The sequence below is a fragment of the Budorcas taxicolor genome, chromosome 25, assembly GCF_023091745.1.
Source record: "Budorcas taxicolor isolate Tak-1 chromosome 25, Takin1.1, whole genome shotgun sequence".
NCBI lineage: Eukaryota > Metazoa > Chordata > Mammalia > Artiodactyla > Bovidae > Budorcas > Budorcas taxicolor.
The window spans coordinates 2,836,795-2,855,776 of record NC_068934.1 but is presented as its reverse complement, the minus strand read 5'-3'; the positions used below and the strand labels follow the sequence as shown (position 1 = coordinate 2,855,776).

Genomic DNA, 18,982 nt, shown 5'->3' with positions numbered 1-18,982 from the left:
TCCAGCCGTAGAATAGAAATGGCAGTGTCTCCAGGGTTCCCGTGAAAGATAGTGACAGTGTAAATGATCACGCCGAGGACTGAGCAAAACAAACATGCAGTCGGTGATTTCCGTGAACCAAACTGGCAGCAGAACATAAGGCTGAGAACAGAGACTGGCAAAAGTTTTCTGTAAAGGACAGAATAGTAAATACTTTAGGCTCTGTGACCTATATAATCTCTGCTTCAAGTACTCAACTGGACCTTTAAAGCAGGAAAACAGTTGTAGATCATATGTTCTTAGATGGTGTGGATGGCTACATTCCAATAAAACTTTATTTACAAAAACAAGTGGCCAGATTTGGCTGTCGTGTGCTAATCCCACAGTGTAAAGACCAAACAGCCAGGATTAAAATAAAAACCTCTCCACTATGAGCAGTGTGACCTTGGACAAGGTCATAAATTGAGCTCCTTTATCTATCAAATGGGTATAATAGTAGTGTGTGTGTCCTGACATTTTGTTTCTTTTTTTTTTATAATGGATAGATCCTGGCTTTTAAAAATTATTTATTCATTCATTCCTTTATTTATTTGCCTTCTCATGCTGTTCATGGAGTTCTCAAGGCAAGAATACTGAAGTGGTTTGCCATTCCCTTCTCCAGTGGAATTGGCAAATAGATTCAAGGAGTTAGATCTGAAGATTCAAGGAATTAGATCTGATAGATAGAGTGCCTGAAGAACTGTGGACTGAAGTTCGTGACATTGTACAACAGGCAGTGATCAAGACCATCACCAAGAAAAAGAAATGCAAAAAGGCAAAATGGTTGTCCGAGGAGGCCTTGCAAATGGCTGAGAAAAGAGAAGCTAAAAGCAAAGGAAAAATGGAAAGATATACCTATTTGAATGCAGAGTTCCAAAGAATAGCAAGGGGAGATAAGAAAGCCTACCTCAGTGATGAATGCAAAGAAATAGAGGAAAACAATAGAATGGGAAAGACTAGAGATCTCTTCAAGAAAACTAGAGATACCAAGGGAACATTTCATGCAAAGGTGGGTACAATAAAGGAGAGAAATGGTCTGGACCAAGCAGAAGATATTAAGAAGAGGTGGTAACAATACACAGAAGAACTATACAAAAAAGATCTTCATGACCCAGATAACCATGATGGTGTGATCACTCACCTAGAGCCAGACATCCTAGAATGTGAAATCAAGTGGGCCTGAGGAAGCATCACTACGAACAAAGCTAGTGGAGGTGATGGAATTCCAGTTGAGCTTTTTCAAATCAAAAAATATGGCGCTTTGAAAGTGCTGCACTCAATATGCCAGCAAATTTGGAAGACTCAGCAGTGGCCACAGGACTGAAAAAGGTCAGTTTTCCTTCCAATGCCAAAGAAAGGCAATGCCAAAAAATGCTCAAACTACCACACAATTGCACTCATCTCACAGGCTAGCAAAGTAATGCTCAAAATTCTCCAAGCAAGGCTTCAACAGTACATGAACCATGAAATTCCAGATGTTCAGTCTGGATTTAGAAAAGGCAGAGGAATCAGAGATTAAGCTGCCAACATCCATTGGATCATCAAAAAGGCAAGAGAGTTCCAGAAAAATATCTACTTCTGCTTTATTGACTATGCCAAAGCCTTTGACTGTGTGGATCGCAACAAACTAGAAAATTCTGAAACAGATGGGAATACCAGACCACCTGACCTGCCTCCTGAGAAATCTGCATGCAGGGCAAAAGCAAAACTTAGAACTGGACATGGAGCAACAGACTGCTTCCAAATAGGAAAAGGACTATGTCAAGGCTGTATATTGTCAGCCTGCTTATTTAACTTATATGCAAAGTACATGATGAGAAATGCTGGTCTGGATGAAGCACAAGCTGGAATCAAGATTGCTGGGAGAAATATCAATAACCTCAGATACGCAGATGACACCACCCTTATGGCAGAAAGTAAAGAAGAACTAAAGAGTCTCTTGATAAAAGTGAAAGAGGAGAGTGAAAACGTTGGCTTAAAACTCAACATTCAGAAAACTAAGATCATGGCATCTGGTCCCATCACTTTATGACTAATGGATGGGGAAACAATGAAAACAGTGAGAAACTTGATTTTTGGGGCTTGAAAATCACTGCAGATGGTGACTGCGGCCATGAAATAAAAGATTGCTCCTTGGAAAAAAAGCTATGACCAAATCAGACAGCATATTAAAAGGCAGAAACAGTACTTTGCCAACAAAGGTCCATCTAGTCAAAGCTATAGTTTTTCCAGTAGTCATGTACGGATATGAGAGTTGGACTATAAAGAAAGCTGAGCACTGAAGAATTGATGCTTTTGAACTGTGGTGTTGGAGAAGACCCAAGTCTCTTGGACAGCAAGGAGACCCAACCAGTTCATCCTAGAGGAAATCAGTCCTGAATATTCTTGGAAGGACTGATGCTGAGGCTGAAACTCGAATACATTGGCCACCTGATGCAAAGAACTGACTTGTTGGAAAAGACTGTGATGCTGGGAAAGACTGAAGGTAGGAGGAGAAGGGGACAACAGAGGATGAGATGGTTGGATGGCATCACTGACTTGATGGACATGAGTTTGAGTAAACTCCAGGAGTTGGTAATGGACAGGGAAGCCTGGCATGCTGCGGTCCATGGGGTCACAAAGACTCAGACATGACTGAGTGACTGAACTGACTAACTGACTTATTTATTTCTTTTTGATTGTGCTAGGTCTTCGTTGCTACAGGGCTTTTTCTAGCTGTGGTGAGCGGGGGCTCCTCTCCATTGCACTCACAGGCTTCTCGTTACGGTGACTTTTCTTATTGTGAAGCACGGGCTCTAGGCAACCGGGCTTCAGTACCTTCAGCAGGCTCGGTAGTTTTGACATACAGGCTTAGCCGCGCCATGGCATGTGGAGTCTTCTAGGACCAGGGATTGAACCCGTATCTCCCATATCGGCACGCCGATTCTCATCTACTGGACCACTAGGAAAGTCCTCATGAGATTGTTTTAACAGCAAAAGGAACAATTGAAGGAGCATGGACTATGCCTCTCAGAGTGAGCCCTCCAAGCACAGTAACCTTTTGATACCTGCTCTTTGTCAGCATTGTGACGATCCCAGCAGCCTAGAATATGGAGCTGAAACCTTCAGTAAGATGACATTGAATAGTAAGGACTGTAAAATCCAGCACTTTGGCCTTCATAAGGAAACCACACACTGATTGCTTCTCTGAAGGAAAAGACCTAAATGGTTTAATTCAGTCATTTCCCAGAGCTGTGTGACAGGACTGCCACTTAGCGTGAGTAGAATGACGAGCTGAATAAACAGACTTGAGATTGTCTCTAAGACTACAGCAGTTTGCACAGATCTGAGTAAGTTTGATGTGCTTTTTTGTCTTGTTTTGTCTTGGCTATCATGTTGTAAGAATAAAGCTGATATATAAGAAAATATCCTGACAAAGACAAGCACTGTAATTAATAGAAATTCATTGCACGTAATGAATGACCTGAGAGATGATTATATGAATTTGAATTTTTTCATTCTGGGGTGAGGATTCTCAAATATCCCTAAGAATTTTATCAGTATAGTAGCTTTTTTAAATTATTTATTTTAATTGGAGGCTAATAATGATATTGTAGTGGTTTTTGCCATACATTGACATGAATCAGCCATGGGTGTACATGTGTCCTCCATCCTGAACCCCCCTCCCACCTCCCTCCCCATCCCATTCCTCTGGGTCATCCCAGTGCACCAGCCTTGAGTGCCGTCTCGTGCATCAAACCTGGACTGGTGATCTATTTCACATATGGAAATATACATGTTTCAATGCCATTCTCCTAAATCATCCCACCCTCGCCTTCTCCCACAGAGTCCAAAAGACTGTTCTTTACATCTGTGTCTCTTTTGCTATCTCGCATATAGGGTCATAGTTACCATCTTTCTAAATTCTATATATATGCGTTAATATACTGTATTGTTTTTTTCTTTCTGGCTTACTTCACTCTGTATAATCGGCTCCAGTTTCATTCACCTCAATAGAACTGGTTCAAATGTATTCTTTTTAATGGCTGAGTAATATTCCATTGTGTATATGTACCACAGCTTTCTTATCCATTCGTCTGCTGATGGACATCTAGGTTGCTTCCATGTCCTAAGAGTGCTGCAGTGAACATTGGGGTACACATGTCTCTTTCAATTCTGGGTGTATATGCCCAGCAGTGGGATTGCTGAGTCATATGGCAGTTCTATTTCCAGTTTTTTAAGGAATCTCCACAGTTTTCCATAGTGGCTGTACTAGTTTGCATTCACACCAACAGTGTAAGAGGGTTCCCTTTTCTCTGCACCCTCTCCAGCATTTTTTTGTAGACTTTTTGATAGCAGCCATTCTGACCAGTATGAGATGGTACCTCGTTGTGGTTTTGATTCACATTCCTTTGATAATGAGAGTATGGTAGTTTTAAAAATGCCCCCTCCCCCCCACCATGGGAGGTGCAGTGGTTAAGAATCTGCCTTGCAACACAGGGGACATGAATTTGATCCTTGGGCTTGCCAGGTGGCTCAGTGATAAAGAATCCCCCTGCCAATGCAGGAACCACAAGAGATGTGGGTTCAGTCCCTGGGTTGGGAAGACCCCCTGGAGGGGGAAGTGGCAGCCTCCTCCAGTATTCTTTCCACAATAATCCCATCGACAGCAGAGCCTGGTAGGCTACAGTCCATAGGGTCACAAGAGTCAGACAGGACTGAGGGACTGAGCACAGGGAACTGATACCCACATGCTGTGGGTGCCCCCCGCCTCTCTGGTGCCTCTGTCTTGAAGTGAAGATCCCATGTAAGACCTGATGCAGCCAACTAAATGAATATTTTTTTAAAAATGCCCCTCCACACATTACTTAAGCTTCCCTTATTTAGAGGTGGGGTTTATGACCTCTCTGCTTGAATCTGGACTGTGGGACTGCTGCCCAATAGAACATGGATCAAGTGAGCTATGCCAGGTTCTGGGTTTGGGCCTGAAGAAACTGCCACTTACTGTCCTCCAGGCCTCTTGCTCATAGAACCCAGCCACCACACTGTGAGGGAGCCCAGGCCACACGAAGCGGTCACTGGTAGATCCTGGGCCTGTTGATCTCAGCCCCAGCTGAGGTCCCAGCCAGTGACTGCCATCAACCAACAGATGTCACCAGTGCCCACAAGCCGAGTGACTGATGACCTCAGCTGCATGAAAGTCTCCAAGGAAGAAGTGCTCCGTTCAAGCCCTAGCAGGAGGCGAGTTAATAAAAGAATTCTGGTTATCTTAAGCCACCTAGTTTGGGGTTACTCAGCAGTAGATAACTGGCACAGTGTAGAAGAGGAACTTGAGTCTTTCTGTATAGTTACAAAGAGTGAAACAAAGGCAGTCTGTAGGAAGCTACTGTCTGTCTAGGCTAAGAATAGATGATCCAGGTTCAATAAGAAGAACTTTGGGAAGACTGAACCTATCAAACAGCACATGGACTGCTTCATAAGGCATTAGTTCTTATTGAAAATATCTGAATAAGGCCAGATGACCAGAGGTCAGGAACAGCAAGAAGGATTTGGGGCATTGGGAAAGGGTGAATTGATAGGAACCCATGCTTGTTGGTTGATTGATTTCCCAATCTGCCTAAAAAGAAGAGAGTTTTGTACCTAGAAGGCACTGGATGAGTATTTTGTTCATTAATTTAATAAGTATTTATTAATGCCTATTACATCCACCATTGTAGGCACTCAGGATATATCTATGAACGAAAAAGATGAAAATGCATGTATTGTAGAGTTCATATTTTTTTTTTAATATTCATTTATTATTGATTTGGCTGCACCAGGTCTTAATTGCAGAATGTGGGGTCTAGTGTCCTAACTGGGGATGGAACCCAGGCCCCTTTCATTGGGAGCACAGAGTCTTAGCCACTGGACCACCAGGGAGGTTCCTGGGGCTTATATTCTTAAAGAAGCAGACATACAATAAACAAGCTTACATGTGAAGTGTATATAATATATCAGATGAAAATAAAGCTTCCAAGACAAATGTAAAGTGAAGCAGGAGAGATATGTAGTCTCTGAAGAAAGGTTTACAATTTTAAATATAGGGGAATTCCCTGGCAGTTCAGTGGTTAGTGACCTGGAAGTAGTCATTTTTGAAAAATCAAGGGTTGAAGAGAATGACAGAATTAAACTCTTCATCTTGAAAATGTTGAATATATTCTCAGACACTCTTATAATCCCTGGGAAAATACTGCAGACAAGACACAACGTCTCAGCTCTCAGGCAGCTTATGTACTTAACTTGTTTTCTGCCATGTGGAGAGAGAAAAGGAAATACATCATGCAATTTAAATGACTGAGAAGCATGGCCTTCTGGGAGTTTCCTGCGGTCCAGTGGCTAAGATTCTGTGCTCTCAAGGCAGGGGCCTGGGTTTGACCCCTGGTGAGGGAACTGGACCCGTCGTGCCGCAACTAAGAGTTCACCTGCCACAGCGACCCTGATCCATGTGCCACGACCAGGGCCCAGCGAGGCCGAATAAATAAATGAAATATTCTTTAGAAGGAGAGTGAGAGAAGTACGGCCTTCCCTCGGCGGCGTCCGCCCACTTTTGACCCTGTGCAGCTCTTGCCTCTTCTGTGGAGAGATGTAACCCAGACTCCTCTGTGTCCTGTGTCATCGGCGTGCACCGGGCCGTGCTGCCGCCTTCTGGCTCTGCCGGGTCTTCATGGATCACAGGGGGCGTGCAGAAAGTTGAAACGAGCTTTGCTGTCCTTCAGTGGCACTACATTATTTATGATTCCTTGTTAGCTGTACATAATGAAAGAAATTAAACTTTCAGGATGGTGATTGATTGCCGAACCACTGATTGCTGATCGACTGTGAGAGTGGAAAATCTGGGTTACGGTGGCAGAGAGAGAGGACACGTGGATAGTTTCTAAACAGTGGCTAATTCCTTACATGTCATTTATGAAAAACGAAGCAGAGGAGGTGATGAGGATTTATCTCAGTTGGGCTCAGTCTCCAGGGTTGCTCCTTCCATGTAGGCTAATTCCACACGATGGACTGAGGTCTAGGGCAGCGTGAAGTGTGAAGTTTGAGGATCTGATGGAATCGTCAGTGATTGCTTCTCTAGACCCACTCATGTCTCCAGCCTTGTTGGTATCTGGAATATTGAAAGTGAAAGTGAAGTCGGTCAGTCATATCCCACTCTTTGCAACCCCATGGACTGTAGCCTATGAGGCTCCTCCATCCATGGAATTTTCCAGGCAAGAATACTGGAGTGCCATTTCCTTCTCCAAGGGATCTTCCCAACCCATGCAGCCATCTATGGGGTTGCACAGAGTCAGACATGACTGAAGCAACTTAGCAGCAGCAGCAGCAGCAGCTTCCCTAGTGGCTCAGACGGTAAAAGCATCTGCTTACAGTGCAAGAGACGCAGATTTGATTCCTGGGTTGGGAAGACACCGTGGAGAAGGAGATGGCACTGCAGTATTCTTGCCTGGAAAATTCCATGGATGGAGGAGCCTCATGGGCTATAGTCCATGGGAGAGTGGGATATGGCTGACCGATTTCACTTTCACTTTCAATATTCCAGATACCAATGTGGCTGGAGACATGAGTGGCTCTAGAGAAATGATAATAGACATTAAGACTTTGAGGTTATAGGGAATGTAGTTCGGGTCAGCAAACATTTATTAGGAATATGGTAGGTCCCAGGAAAGAGATGAAGAAGACAAAGTTCTTGCCTTCAAGTAGCTCACACTGTCCTGAGGGAGCCAACACGCAAGATCTTTGGAGTAAATTGTAGACAAGTGTCCACACTGATCAGCACAGTTTTGGAAGTAGCTAGAAATTGTTATAAGTAATCTTGGGCTTAGCAACAATGTGAGGAATGTAATGAACCCCAGTGTATGGTTAAAACTGTGTCTACCTGCAACTTCCCTGGTGGTGCAGCGGTTGACACCACACTTCCGGTGCAGGGGACCAGGGTTTGATCCCTGGTCAGGGAACTTAGATCCCACAGGCCATATTGTCCCAGCCAAAACAGAACAACAGCAACAACAAAATTCTGTCTTCCTCTACCTGACCCCTTTCAGAGACTCATAGAGCACTTGGGAGATCTTATGTTACCAGTCTCTTCATTTTCTGCAGATAAGCAGCAGACCCCTTCACTGTCTGAATGTTTCCTCCATTCATTATCATAGGGCAGAGTTGGGAGTGGATCACTTCTTAGTTTCATTTAACATTTATTTGGCACTTGGCTGTACAGGGTGTCAAACAGAACAATGAATGAGATGGTCCCTGACCTCCACTTGCTCGCAATCTGGAAGGATTGAGCACAGACCAACAAGGCAACAGACACTTAAAGCTGCACGGTGATAATTAATGTCCTGAGACGGTACACCCAGTGGAGGGGGAGCATGGCGAGGACATGTAGAGCTGTCTGCAGGGGGCAGGGATGGCTCTGCAGAAAAAAACAGTGCTTGAATCGAAGCTTCTAGAATGAGGCAGGTGTATTCTCAAGAGAAGGACTTCCATGGAAGCCAACACATATGCAGAGGAATGGAGGTGTAAGAGCACGGCACACTCAGCGCCGCGCCAAGCTCGCTGTACAGCTGAGCGTGGAGAGTGGAGACGAGCAGGCAAGGCGTGGTGATAATCACGGCAGGCCAGACCCTCAGCCTCAAGAGCCCCTGAAAAACGCTAGGCCAGTGATGTGATCAGATGGAAGGAGGAAGTTATTTCTTTTGAGGAAGAAATAACACTTTACAACAAAGGTGAAGGCTGAGATGGGGAGACCAGAAGGCCACTGAGGGTCTCCAAGTAAGATGCAGATGAGGCCTGTCCCAGAAGAGACAGGTGTGAATGGTGCACATGAGAAATGCCTGCTGGCCTCCACATTTGCTTAAATATGAATAGTTAGACAGAGCAGGGACCCTGCATGGACGCCCAGGGTGCTGGTGCAGACCGGTGTGTGAGTGGGTGAGGGGTGGGGGCTGTCATTCATTGAGACAATGCAAAAGGGAGAAGAAGACTGGAGGATAATGATTTTTTTCAGGATGGGGCTTTGGGGATGCTGGGGTGCATGTGTGAGGTCCAGAGAGTAGATTTCTAGTAAACAGTTGAACATGTTAGTTTGGAGATGGGAGACGAGGTTTGAGCATGAATGATCAGCATAGGAATGGTGGTTAAAGTAGGGGATGAGGAAATGGAGGCGTTATGGGTGGAGAGGCGGCTTAGGGTTACTCCTTGAATGAACCACAAAGGTCTTACGAGGTGAGACTGTTTCGGCTAAAGAGGTTGTCCAAATAGGACCTGAGTTAGAGTCTAATTTATTAAGTAAATACCCAAATGACACCTGTGTGACTTGACATGCACAAGAGCAGTGAATACAACAGGCAAGATCAGTTTTTGCCCTTAACCAACTTGTCAGCTTGGTGGAGAATCATGTGCTTAATTAATTTCCATGACAGTAAGTGCTGCCTAGATAGTATATTCAAAAGCAGAGACATTATTTTGCCGACTAAGGTCCGTCTAGTCAAGGCTATGGTTTCTCCTGTGGTCATATATGGATGTGAGAGCTGGACTGTGAAGAAGGCTAAGCACTGAAGAAATGATGCTTTTGAACTGTGGTGTTGGAGAAGACTCTTGAGAATCCCTTGGACTGCAAGGAGATGCAACCAATCCATTCTGAAGGAGATCGGCCCTGGGATTTCTTTGGAAGGAATGATGCTAAAGCTGAAACTCCAGTACATTGGCCACCTCATGCGAAGAGTTGACTCATTGGAAAAGACTCTGATGCTGGGAGGGATTGAGGGCAGGAGGAGAAGGGGACGACCGAGGATGAGATGGCTGGATGGCATCACGGACTCGATGGACATGAGTCTGAGTGAACTCCGGGAGTTGGTGATGGACAGGGAGGCCTGGCGTGCTGCGATTCATGGGGTTGCAAAGAGTCGGACATGACGGAGCAACTGAACTGAACTGAACTGAACTGAACTGATGTGCTGCAAAAGAAGAGCATAAGGTATTTCAAGAGTGCATAATTCAGGAGGGAGATAGAGCAGCTGGGGGAGCGGGGGTGGGCAGCTGGTACTTGATCTGTGTAGTCGGGGAGCATCCTTGAAGAAATGGCATTTCAGCTAGATCCAAAGGATGAGTAGCCAAGGTCAGTGAAGTGAGGGGCAGAGGATGGCATAGGCAAATGCCCTGAGATAGAAGCGAGTATGCTGGAAGACCCGAAGGATGCCCATGTGCCCGGGGGAGCATAGGGGCTGGTACCCAGGGAGAGGTGGCGATGCAGGTGAGCCTGGAGGCTGTTTATGAGCCTGTGCAGCTGCTGCCCTTCCCGCCATAAGCAGACTTGGGTTTGTACACCCGGGAGAACTCCAGAAGGAGGCACCTTCATAGTGGCAGGATCCTCAGGTGAATGGCCCCAGGAGGGCCTGTCCATTCCTTGGCAGCCTCCTGGCCCTGAAGTCGCTCCAGAGCTCCACTTGGAGCCCTCTGCAGGGCATGTGCTGACAAGCAATAAGGAGGTGATTCTGGGCACAGGGAGGACAGTGGGAGTTATCTGAATTTGGAAAGGGGCCGTTCAAGCAGAAAAGAGAGGCAGAGGAGATGAGTGCAAAGAAATCAATGTGTTTTGGTCAACACAGCTCACCTGGGAGTGTAACAGTTTAGTTCAGCAGCAGCAGCAGAACGTGCCTCTTCAGAACTCGTCATAGCCAAGAATTAACTCAAGAGTCAAAATCCAGCCTTGGCACACAGTCACCCTAACGGTGTTTCTTTTGTGAAACGTAACAAGCCAATTGGGAAATAACCTTGGAAGGAAACTTGATTGATTTTTCAAAGAAAACAAGAACTCCTATGAACTCTATTAAAGCCATCCTCTAAAGCAGCTTGTTGGAGAAGGCAATGGTACTCCACTCCAGTATTCTTGCCTGGAGAATCCCATGGACGGAGGAGCTTGGTGGGCTACAGTCCATGGGTCGCAAAGAGTTGGACACAACTGAGCGACTTCACTCTCACTTTAAAGCAGCTTGTGTGAGAAACTGGACTAGATTGGGGTCCCATTTTGCAAAAAGCCATTAATTTGTCTTCTCATGAGTCGGGCCTCTTTTCTCTTCATTTTTCCTGTCAGGTTGCTTCACTAAGTGGGAAACTGGATGATGAGGGGCTGTAACTCACTGTGGTTTTTCTCCTGTTGATGCCGAGTGCATCTTTATGTCCCTTCTGACCTCCAATTATGTATTTTGAAATAATAAACTATCTTATAGTTAGTCTTAAAGTTAGTTCAATCAAGGTAATGACTGAAAGATTGAATAGAGGTTCCTCCAGGTTTTGTGATTAAACACAATACCAAGGATTGCCAAAAGTTCAGTACCTGACTTTAGACTTAGTAAAGATGGGACCTCTGTTTTCTCATCTGTAAAATGGGAATAAATAAACCTGCTCCACTTACTGAGGAATGATAGGAGAGTGCTTATATGTCACCATCCAGATGTTAAGTATTAATAAAATAGTAACTGTCATCACTATGACCAAGAAGATTATTCATCCTAAGACTCAAAGACAGTTTACATCTGCCGTGCAGATTCTTTATCTACAAGTTGTTCTTCTCTCTCTGCTCTGCATTTCCACAGACATGCACAAGAATAGCATCTCAGAGTGATGGGAAAGGGTGGCCATTCTTTTCCACTTCCCAGAGAGGAAGAAAAAATATTTTATGACTGTTAAAAACATATTGTAACTGTCAAATGTACTTATGAGCAGCCATCAAAATTGTAACTTATAATCAGAGTTTTCCTTTTGTTCAGTAACAATGTAAGAAAAATCACAAATTTTACATGAAGATGGAAAAGAAAGAAAAAAGCATGAGTACTGAAAGAATTTGGATGGTGATGGCATTGCCCAAGGATTAGATGAAACACCCTTGGCTTAACACATAATAATGGTTATTGTGTGTTTGGTGTCTGCTGAGAAGGGCATTGGAGTAGGAAATGGCAAACCACTCCAATATTCTGGCCTGGGAAGTTCCATGGACAGAGGAGTCCAGAGAGCTACAGTCCATGGGGTCGCAAAAAGTCGGATGCCACTGAGTGAATTTCAGCAGAGAGGGGCACATTTTAGGTCTGCCGCGTCTCTGTAACCTGGTACATTTTGTAAAGTCAACCATATTTCTTCTGCCTCCCCTCTTCACACCACGACAAGAGCCTCCTTCCTTCCTACCTTTTTATCAGTGACTTCCATTACCAGATTGAGGGTCTTCCCTGCTCTTATGCATGGATGATGAAGAGTTATGCATTTGACATGAACTACAAGAAAAAGAGAAGCTGAGATGCTCTGCTGCCCAGAACGGACCTTTCATGGGGTGGCAAGGGGAGGAGTGGTGAGAAAAGTTTTTCTCTTTTCTGATTGTAAAACACTTTCTCTTTTAAAACTCAGGTGACCGTGACAGATGGTGGCTTCTCCCCGAAACAGTCGACCATCTGGGTGGTGGTTCAGGTTCTGGATGAAAATGACAACAAGCCCCAGTTCCCAGAGAAGGTCTACCAGATTAAGCTGCCAGAGCGTGACCGGAAGAAGCGGGGAGAGCCCATCTACAGGGCGTTTGCATTCGACAGAGACGAGGGCCCCAACGCTGAGATCTCCTACAGCATCGTGGACGGGAATGATGATGGCAGGTTCTTCATTGACCCTAAAACTGGCATGGTCTCTTCCAGAAAGCAGTTTACAGCAGGGAGTTACGACATTCTCACGGTAAGATTTTTCTGAAACTCAATAACGTTAATGAGGGGGAGAAAGTTATTTTCTTATTCATATATATGTTTTAAGCAAAAACAAAAAAATCTCTGGACCAAAAAGTGCAGCCACATAACAATGAAAGGCTACTTTCTGTTGCAGTGACACTCCTAAATAATGAGGCCATTTTCTTTGGTTGTGCCCTAACACCTAACCTCCCCATTTGCAGTACACAGCCTGCCCCATCATTTACTCACTCACACTTCCTGTAGCCCCAGATCGTTTCGAGGTACTGAGCATGGATGTAAAGTGAGGGGAGGGGAACAGCAGAATAACGTCACCTGCCCGCCACTCAACGTGTCCTGAAGACATCCCAGTGAAAACAACTCTCGTAATTGTTGACAGTGTGATCGAACATGAATTTAGCTGTATAAATTGAGGGACACGAATCATAGCTAGGCTTATTCTGCAAAAAGTGAAAAATCTTAAGTAAAACATAACATTTTTCATTGTTAGAAAATAAAAAATAAAAACAAGTATAAGCACCATCTCAAATAAAGACTTAAGCTATTAATACCATGCCTAAGGCACCATCCTGCTCCCCCAACCACTTCAGACATGCAACAGCTATGCCTAAAAGGAGACTGGTCAGCCTCACTGGTGATGGGCACTTTCCAGGGTCCCACCAACTGTCAAGAGTTATCTCCATCTGCCATCTTTTTCTCAGTCTTCAGCCTTCTCCACTGTGTATGGTCAGTCCTTTGTTATTTTAAAGGATGGTCTGAGTCCATTTATTTGTTATGCCTGTGGACTGGATTTGGGCTCCATTCCCTGCTCAGTAGTGTATTCGGAAGAGTGAATAAAGAAAAGAAAATAACTTAAAAACCAGCCCTGTTTCTACCATCAGCAGCCCTGATGTAATAGGTGCTGCTGCAGCTGTCTGAGACTTGCCAGTGGAAATCTTTGAGGACCAGGTGGATTGCAGTGGATACTGTTGATACCCTGCCTAGATCCCCTTTATCAGGCTGGTCCAGCCATCCCCCAACTGCTGTGAGTATTGACTGCTAAGGGCTCAAAGCTGATTCCTTCTTCAGAGAGTCATCCTTGGCTACACTTCTCAGCCAAGATGATCTATACACCTACACTAGCCCAGCAGCCCACAGCCAATTCCTAACTGACACCAGATATAAAAGCCCAACCTCCTTGCCTCCAGGTGGATCCAACTCAGTAGTACAGTGATGATTCAGAGCTCCCTTTGGGATCAGGCTGAGGTTAGACTTCAGCTGAGACCACATCCTTGCTTAGCATCCTCCTCTATCTTGTTTTCTTCACTCCCTTTCTCATGGGAACACTTCCTCTTGAAATCATTTGTTCTCACATCCCTGTCTCAGACTCTGCTCCTGGGAAACCCGATCTAAGACGTCTATCATCAAGGGTCCTTCCTCTCACAGAAACTGGGGCAAAGTGATCACGCATGAACACAGCACTAGGGATCTATGAATTGTCACTGTTTTTAAAGGCTACAACTATTAGCAATGCATCTGGAAATGGTATTATTAATGTAATAGTTTACAATCCTTTTTCATTTTGGTTTTTAAATTTTCTGTCACTGATGGTTTGCTTGTTAGACTTAACTGCAACCCCCACCCCCCTGCCACTGCAACACCCACATACACATTTAAGTCCAGGACAGCATAGCAGTTAACCCTACATATCTGGGCAAGGAAACATGCTTTTCTCAGCCCTTATATCAGACCATGGAGAAGAGCCATTAACACTCCCTTCCTTACTCCACTGCCTCGAGGGCCCACGTTTCCACTGAGAGAGGTCTCCTTCACTCCTTCAGGGTTGGCTTAACCAGAGGGCCTCTGAGATGAATTTTGCAAGGTTGGTGCCTTTCTCCTGCCTCCTCCCATCTCCCTCTTGGAATCCCATGTGACAGTTCTGTGTGGCAATGGCAATGCATCTGTTCCCCTCTCAACACTACCACCACAGCTGTAGGAATCAGATTAGCTCTTCTTACTTTCGTAGCTGTCATTCGTGTCCATACAACACTAAAATTCGCAAGTGCACCATTTGCTTTTCAAGTTTCCCACATCTGCAAGGTTGGCAGTGATTCAAAACAGCTTCTGGCAAATGTGCTTGGGGCCCCATGTGCCCCAGTTGCTTCCCGCAGTCCCTGAGCCCGTTGTCCTCAGATCGCTCCCCGCGTCTTCCCCTTGCCAACCCCGTCGTGAGGATGGACTCTGAGCCCCACAGTATACGAGTGACAGATGCAGGCTTCCACCAGGACCCAGGCTCTGAAACAGCTCTCTGTCCTCTCCGTGTGTGAGTAGATCAAGGCCGTGGACAACGGGCGCCCTCAGAAGTCCTCCACGGCCCGCCTCCACATCGAATGGATTAAGAAACCGCCTCCTTCACCTGTGCCACTGACCTTCGATGAGCCATTTTACAACTTCACAGTCATGGAGAATGACAGAGTCACCGAGATTGTCGGGGTGGTGTCTGTGCAGCCAGCTAACACCCTTCTGTGGTTTGACATCGTCGGTAAGTTTGAGTCCCCCAGGGCAGTATTGGGCAACGTAATCACTGACTGTTCAGAGCAACTAGCAAAAAAGAAAAGACAATAACAACAAAAACACTTAAAGACTATGCTAAGATTAAAAGATGTATAGTGCTGGAATGCAAAAGAGCCAGTAAAATGAATAGTCGACCTGTGCTTTCGTTCTGAGTTCTGTAGCTAAGCTGAACCGAAAGTGCTCTCTGGCTGGAGTTTCCATAGTACGTTATTTACTGCAATCTTAATGTCTTTCTGTGTGTCATTTAAATTCTATTGTCACACTTGGCTAATCTCATTTCTAAATGTATTGATGGTACTAGACTTGCTGTCCTTCATTTCTCTCTTTTTCTTCACCTTTTTTCTGCATTCTGTTCTTTTTTTTTTTTTTTTTTCTGCTCCCGACTGCCCTGCTTCAAGGTGGCAAGCATGCTCGAGAGATGTTCTATATTCTACAGACAGCTTGTGGGCAGAACTGTTCAACAGAAGGTACCCTTAGTGCAAACACATTTGCTAAAATACAGCTATCCAATCTGCCTTTTACGGGTTTTTTTTCTTTTTAAGCAAATTAAATTACATCTTTCATAACTGCCTGTGACAGGCTGAAGTGCAGCCCACAGATTTCATACATGCCTCTAACAGCGATTGCGTTACTCATATCCAATGACTCCTTTGTTTGAGGTTCGATGGGGTTTGGATTTGGGGTGGCGGGGGGATCATTCTGATTTCTTTAGAGAAACTTTTTTCTCTGCTTTTGAGGTATGTGGGCTTTTTGTTGTTTTGATCTTTTCATAGGTTAGTTTACCTGGGCCTTTTACAATTGAAAAGTAAATTCAAATAGATCCCAGCCCCTCAGTTTTGAAGGAGTGCCATTCATAGACCCAAAAGCCCCACCAGGAGAGTCCCAGGCTGTTGTCCACAATAGGAAGGACAGGAAACAGAGCCTAGATATATAGCCAGTGAGAGCCTCCTGCGAGAACCAAATACAAAAAGCAGATGGACGCAGGCAGGATAGACCGTAAAAGCCAACCTTTAAATTCCTTGAAAGAAAGCAAGCAAGCACACCAGGCTGCAAAAAGAGAGGGCAAAACAGCCCCTTCCCCACCTGGCAGGGAGAGGCGGTGGAGAGGAAATAAGTGCTGAGGACCAGGAATCCAAGTGAAGAGGAGTGCGCGCCAGCCCTGGGTCTGACGCTGGGTCCAGCTGAAGCTGACTTCCCACGGTCGTCTGTGGTGGGCGGTGACTCCAGAGAGCTGGTCTTGGGGAATCATTTCCTTCACGTGTCACTGCTTGGATAGGATGGGCAGGAACCTGCCTCTCTTCCCAGGAATGACTGGGTCTGCGGAAAGCATTTAGAACGTTCACATCTGTTTTAATGAAGCACAGAAAGTGCTTCACGGCCCCCAAATGGAACATCAGTAGAGTGTCCCCTGAACTTCCCCCAAAGAAAAGGCTTGTTTTCTACCTATTTCATTTTCTAGAATGCTGGTAGAATGGCTTTCTTTCACTTAATGGGCGTCAATCACACCATCCCTGTGCATGACCATCGTCATTGCCAGCTTTCCACCCCATCTTCATTTCCATTTAACGCCTTTGAAATGGCACCTCTTCTGATCCATGAAAGATCTCTCTGCTCCTCCATCTTCTGAGTCGTGTTCTCACACACCAGGCATCGCCTGGCTGTCGGTGCCATGTCACCTTTGGTAATTCCTTCACCATCGCCCCCTGTCAGGGTCACAGAAGATGCATCTCAGGTTCAGCGTGTCTCCCGTGCAATCATGACTTCTTTTTGGTAATTTGAGGGAAAGTGCAGTGGAAAGCCAAAGGCCAAGGCTCCTCCTGCTCCTGAGCCGTGGGAGGACTTGCCCTCTGCCATCAATGATCACTTCGTCTCCATCCTTCTCCGACACTCCAGTTTGCAAGTGCCTCTACGGCCTGAAAGCACTGTTTCTCTCCCTTGCGTGATGCAGGCATACAACCTCTTGACACGCAGCACATCCCACCCACCCCAGGATGCCCTTGCATGCACTCCTCTTGAGAAATCTTACAAGCACACCTTTCTCTGATGCTCAGTCTGACCGGCCACCTGACCCCAGTTATCCAAGTCGTTTTTGCAACTCCTTAGCATGCCTGCGAGTGTGTATGATTGTGTATAGGAAAGCATGCCTAATGATGCTGCATGTAGCCTGACTTGCATGCATTCCATTCAGCAGTATTAGCACTGGCATACATGTTCCTGGTGTTTATCCTGGCTTCAGTCTTAACCCTTAAGGTCAAGGTCTTTGTGTCCTCCCCCTCCCTCCTGCCATTGCTTTTGTTGATCTCCACCCAGGGTGAGTGGGGTAACGATGCCAGCTGATGGAGATGCCCCAGGCAGCCCATGTGTTAATCCCACTGAGACCTGTCCAGAGTCACTGTGACCTTCCGCTGTGTTCTCAGCCTCAGCCACCACAGTGCCTTTGGCCAAATGAGGACTGGTCCAAGAAGAGACAGGGAGTTGACAGAGCAGAGTCCTCCCAGGAAGGAGTCCCTTTAGGCTGCTCCAGACCATGTCTAGGAATCATGATCAGAAACATGGCATCCATTTTCCTGTTTCTCCATCTTTATTCCTAAATCTGTGCTCCTTTTATAGAATCTTTCCAGTTTTTGCACTCAGATGCTTCTCTTAATGGGCTTCCCAGGTAGCTCAGTGGTTAAGAGTCTGTCCGCCAATGCAGGAGACTTGGGAGACACAGGTTTGATCCCTGGGTCAGGAAGATCTCTGAAGTAGGAAATGGCAACCCACTCCAGTATTGCTGTCTGAAGAATTCCATAGACAGAGGAGCCTGGCAGGCTACAGTCCAAGGGGTCGCAGAGAGTCAGACATGACTGAGCATGCATGCGTGCGCTTCTCTTAATATAGACCCACGAGGTTGTCCCTCTAGTCTAGATGCTTCCATCACAGATTTCACTGTGTATCTGGTAACATCCATTCAAGCTTCTCCTGCAAATTAAATTTACTGGGCCAGATGCCCACACAGAACTTGATTTTATTTCCATCCCTGCATCCAGCCAGCCAGCCTCTTTAAATGTCAACTCTTTAAGTCATGGAAAAAGTACGAACTTTTCCCCAGGTGCTGGCTGTGTTCAGAATAGATATGGTCCCCCTTCCACCAAATCCCCCCTTTGAAAATTTTTTTCTGATCTCAGAGAGCCATATTTTTCCAACCTGCTGACAACATCTTTTCCTCTTCTCTAAAAACCTATTGTTTCCTTTATCATATTCAGATGTTTCATTCTTTCAAGATTTCTTGCTCATTTGTCCTTGGCCCCCAACACTCTCCTCTGTCTCTTTCCTTCTTCCTTACCCAAATATCTTTCTTGGCCAAGCTAACATCGAGGGGAGATAAGGGAAAGTGCTTCTCAATGCCTAAGAAACTTAGCAGTGTGCTACAGCTGGATAGATACCTATACACACACTCACGGTTACAGACCATACCTTCTCCCAGCCTAACTCAGCTTACAGATGCTCTCACTAATGAATTCACATTAAATAAGCAGAAATAGTGTTCCAGCATGCCTTTTCCCCGAGAGTATTGTCTCCTTATTTCTGTATTCCCAATCTCCCTGATTCTTGTTTAACTGCATTTCTTTTCCTCTTACTGTCATATGAATTCAGAAAAGCCATGTAGAGAGCAAGATTTTGTTCCCAAGCCAGGACCCCCG

General features: G+C 45.4%; 1 protein-coding gene across 1 annotated transcript in view; it reads left to right on the top strand.

The window, feature by feature from the left end:
• The window catches only part of FAT3 (FAT atypical cadherin 3), a 646,809-nt gene that overhangs the window by 466,744 nt on the left and 161,083 nt on the right, over positions 1 to 18,982 (top strand). Inside the window, exons 4-5 of the mRNA XM_052662057.1 lie at positions 12,424 to 12,738; positions 15,057 to 15,267. Coding sequence (XP_052518017.1) covers positions 12,424 to 12,738; positions 15,057 to 15,267 — 526 coding nt within the window. The remainder of the gene's footprint in view (positions 1 to 12,423; positions 12,739 to 15,056; positions 15,268 to 18,982) is intronic.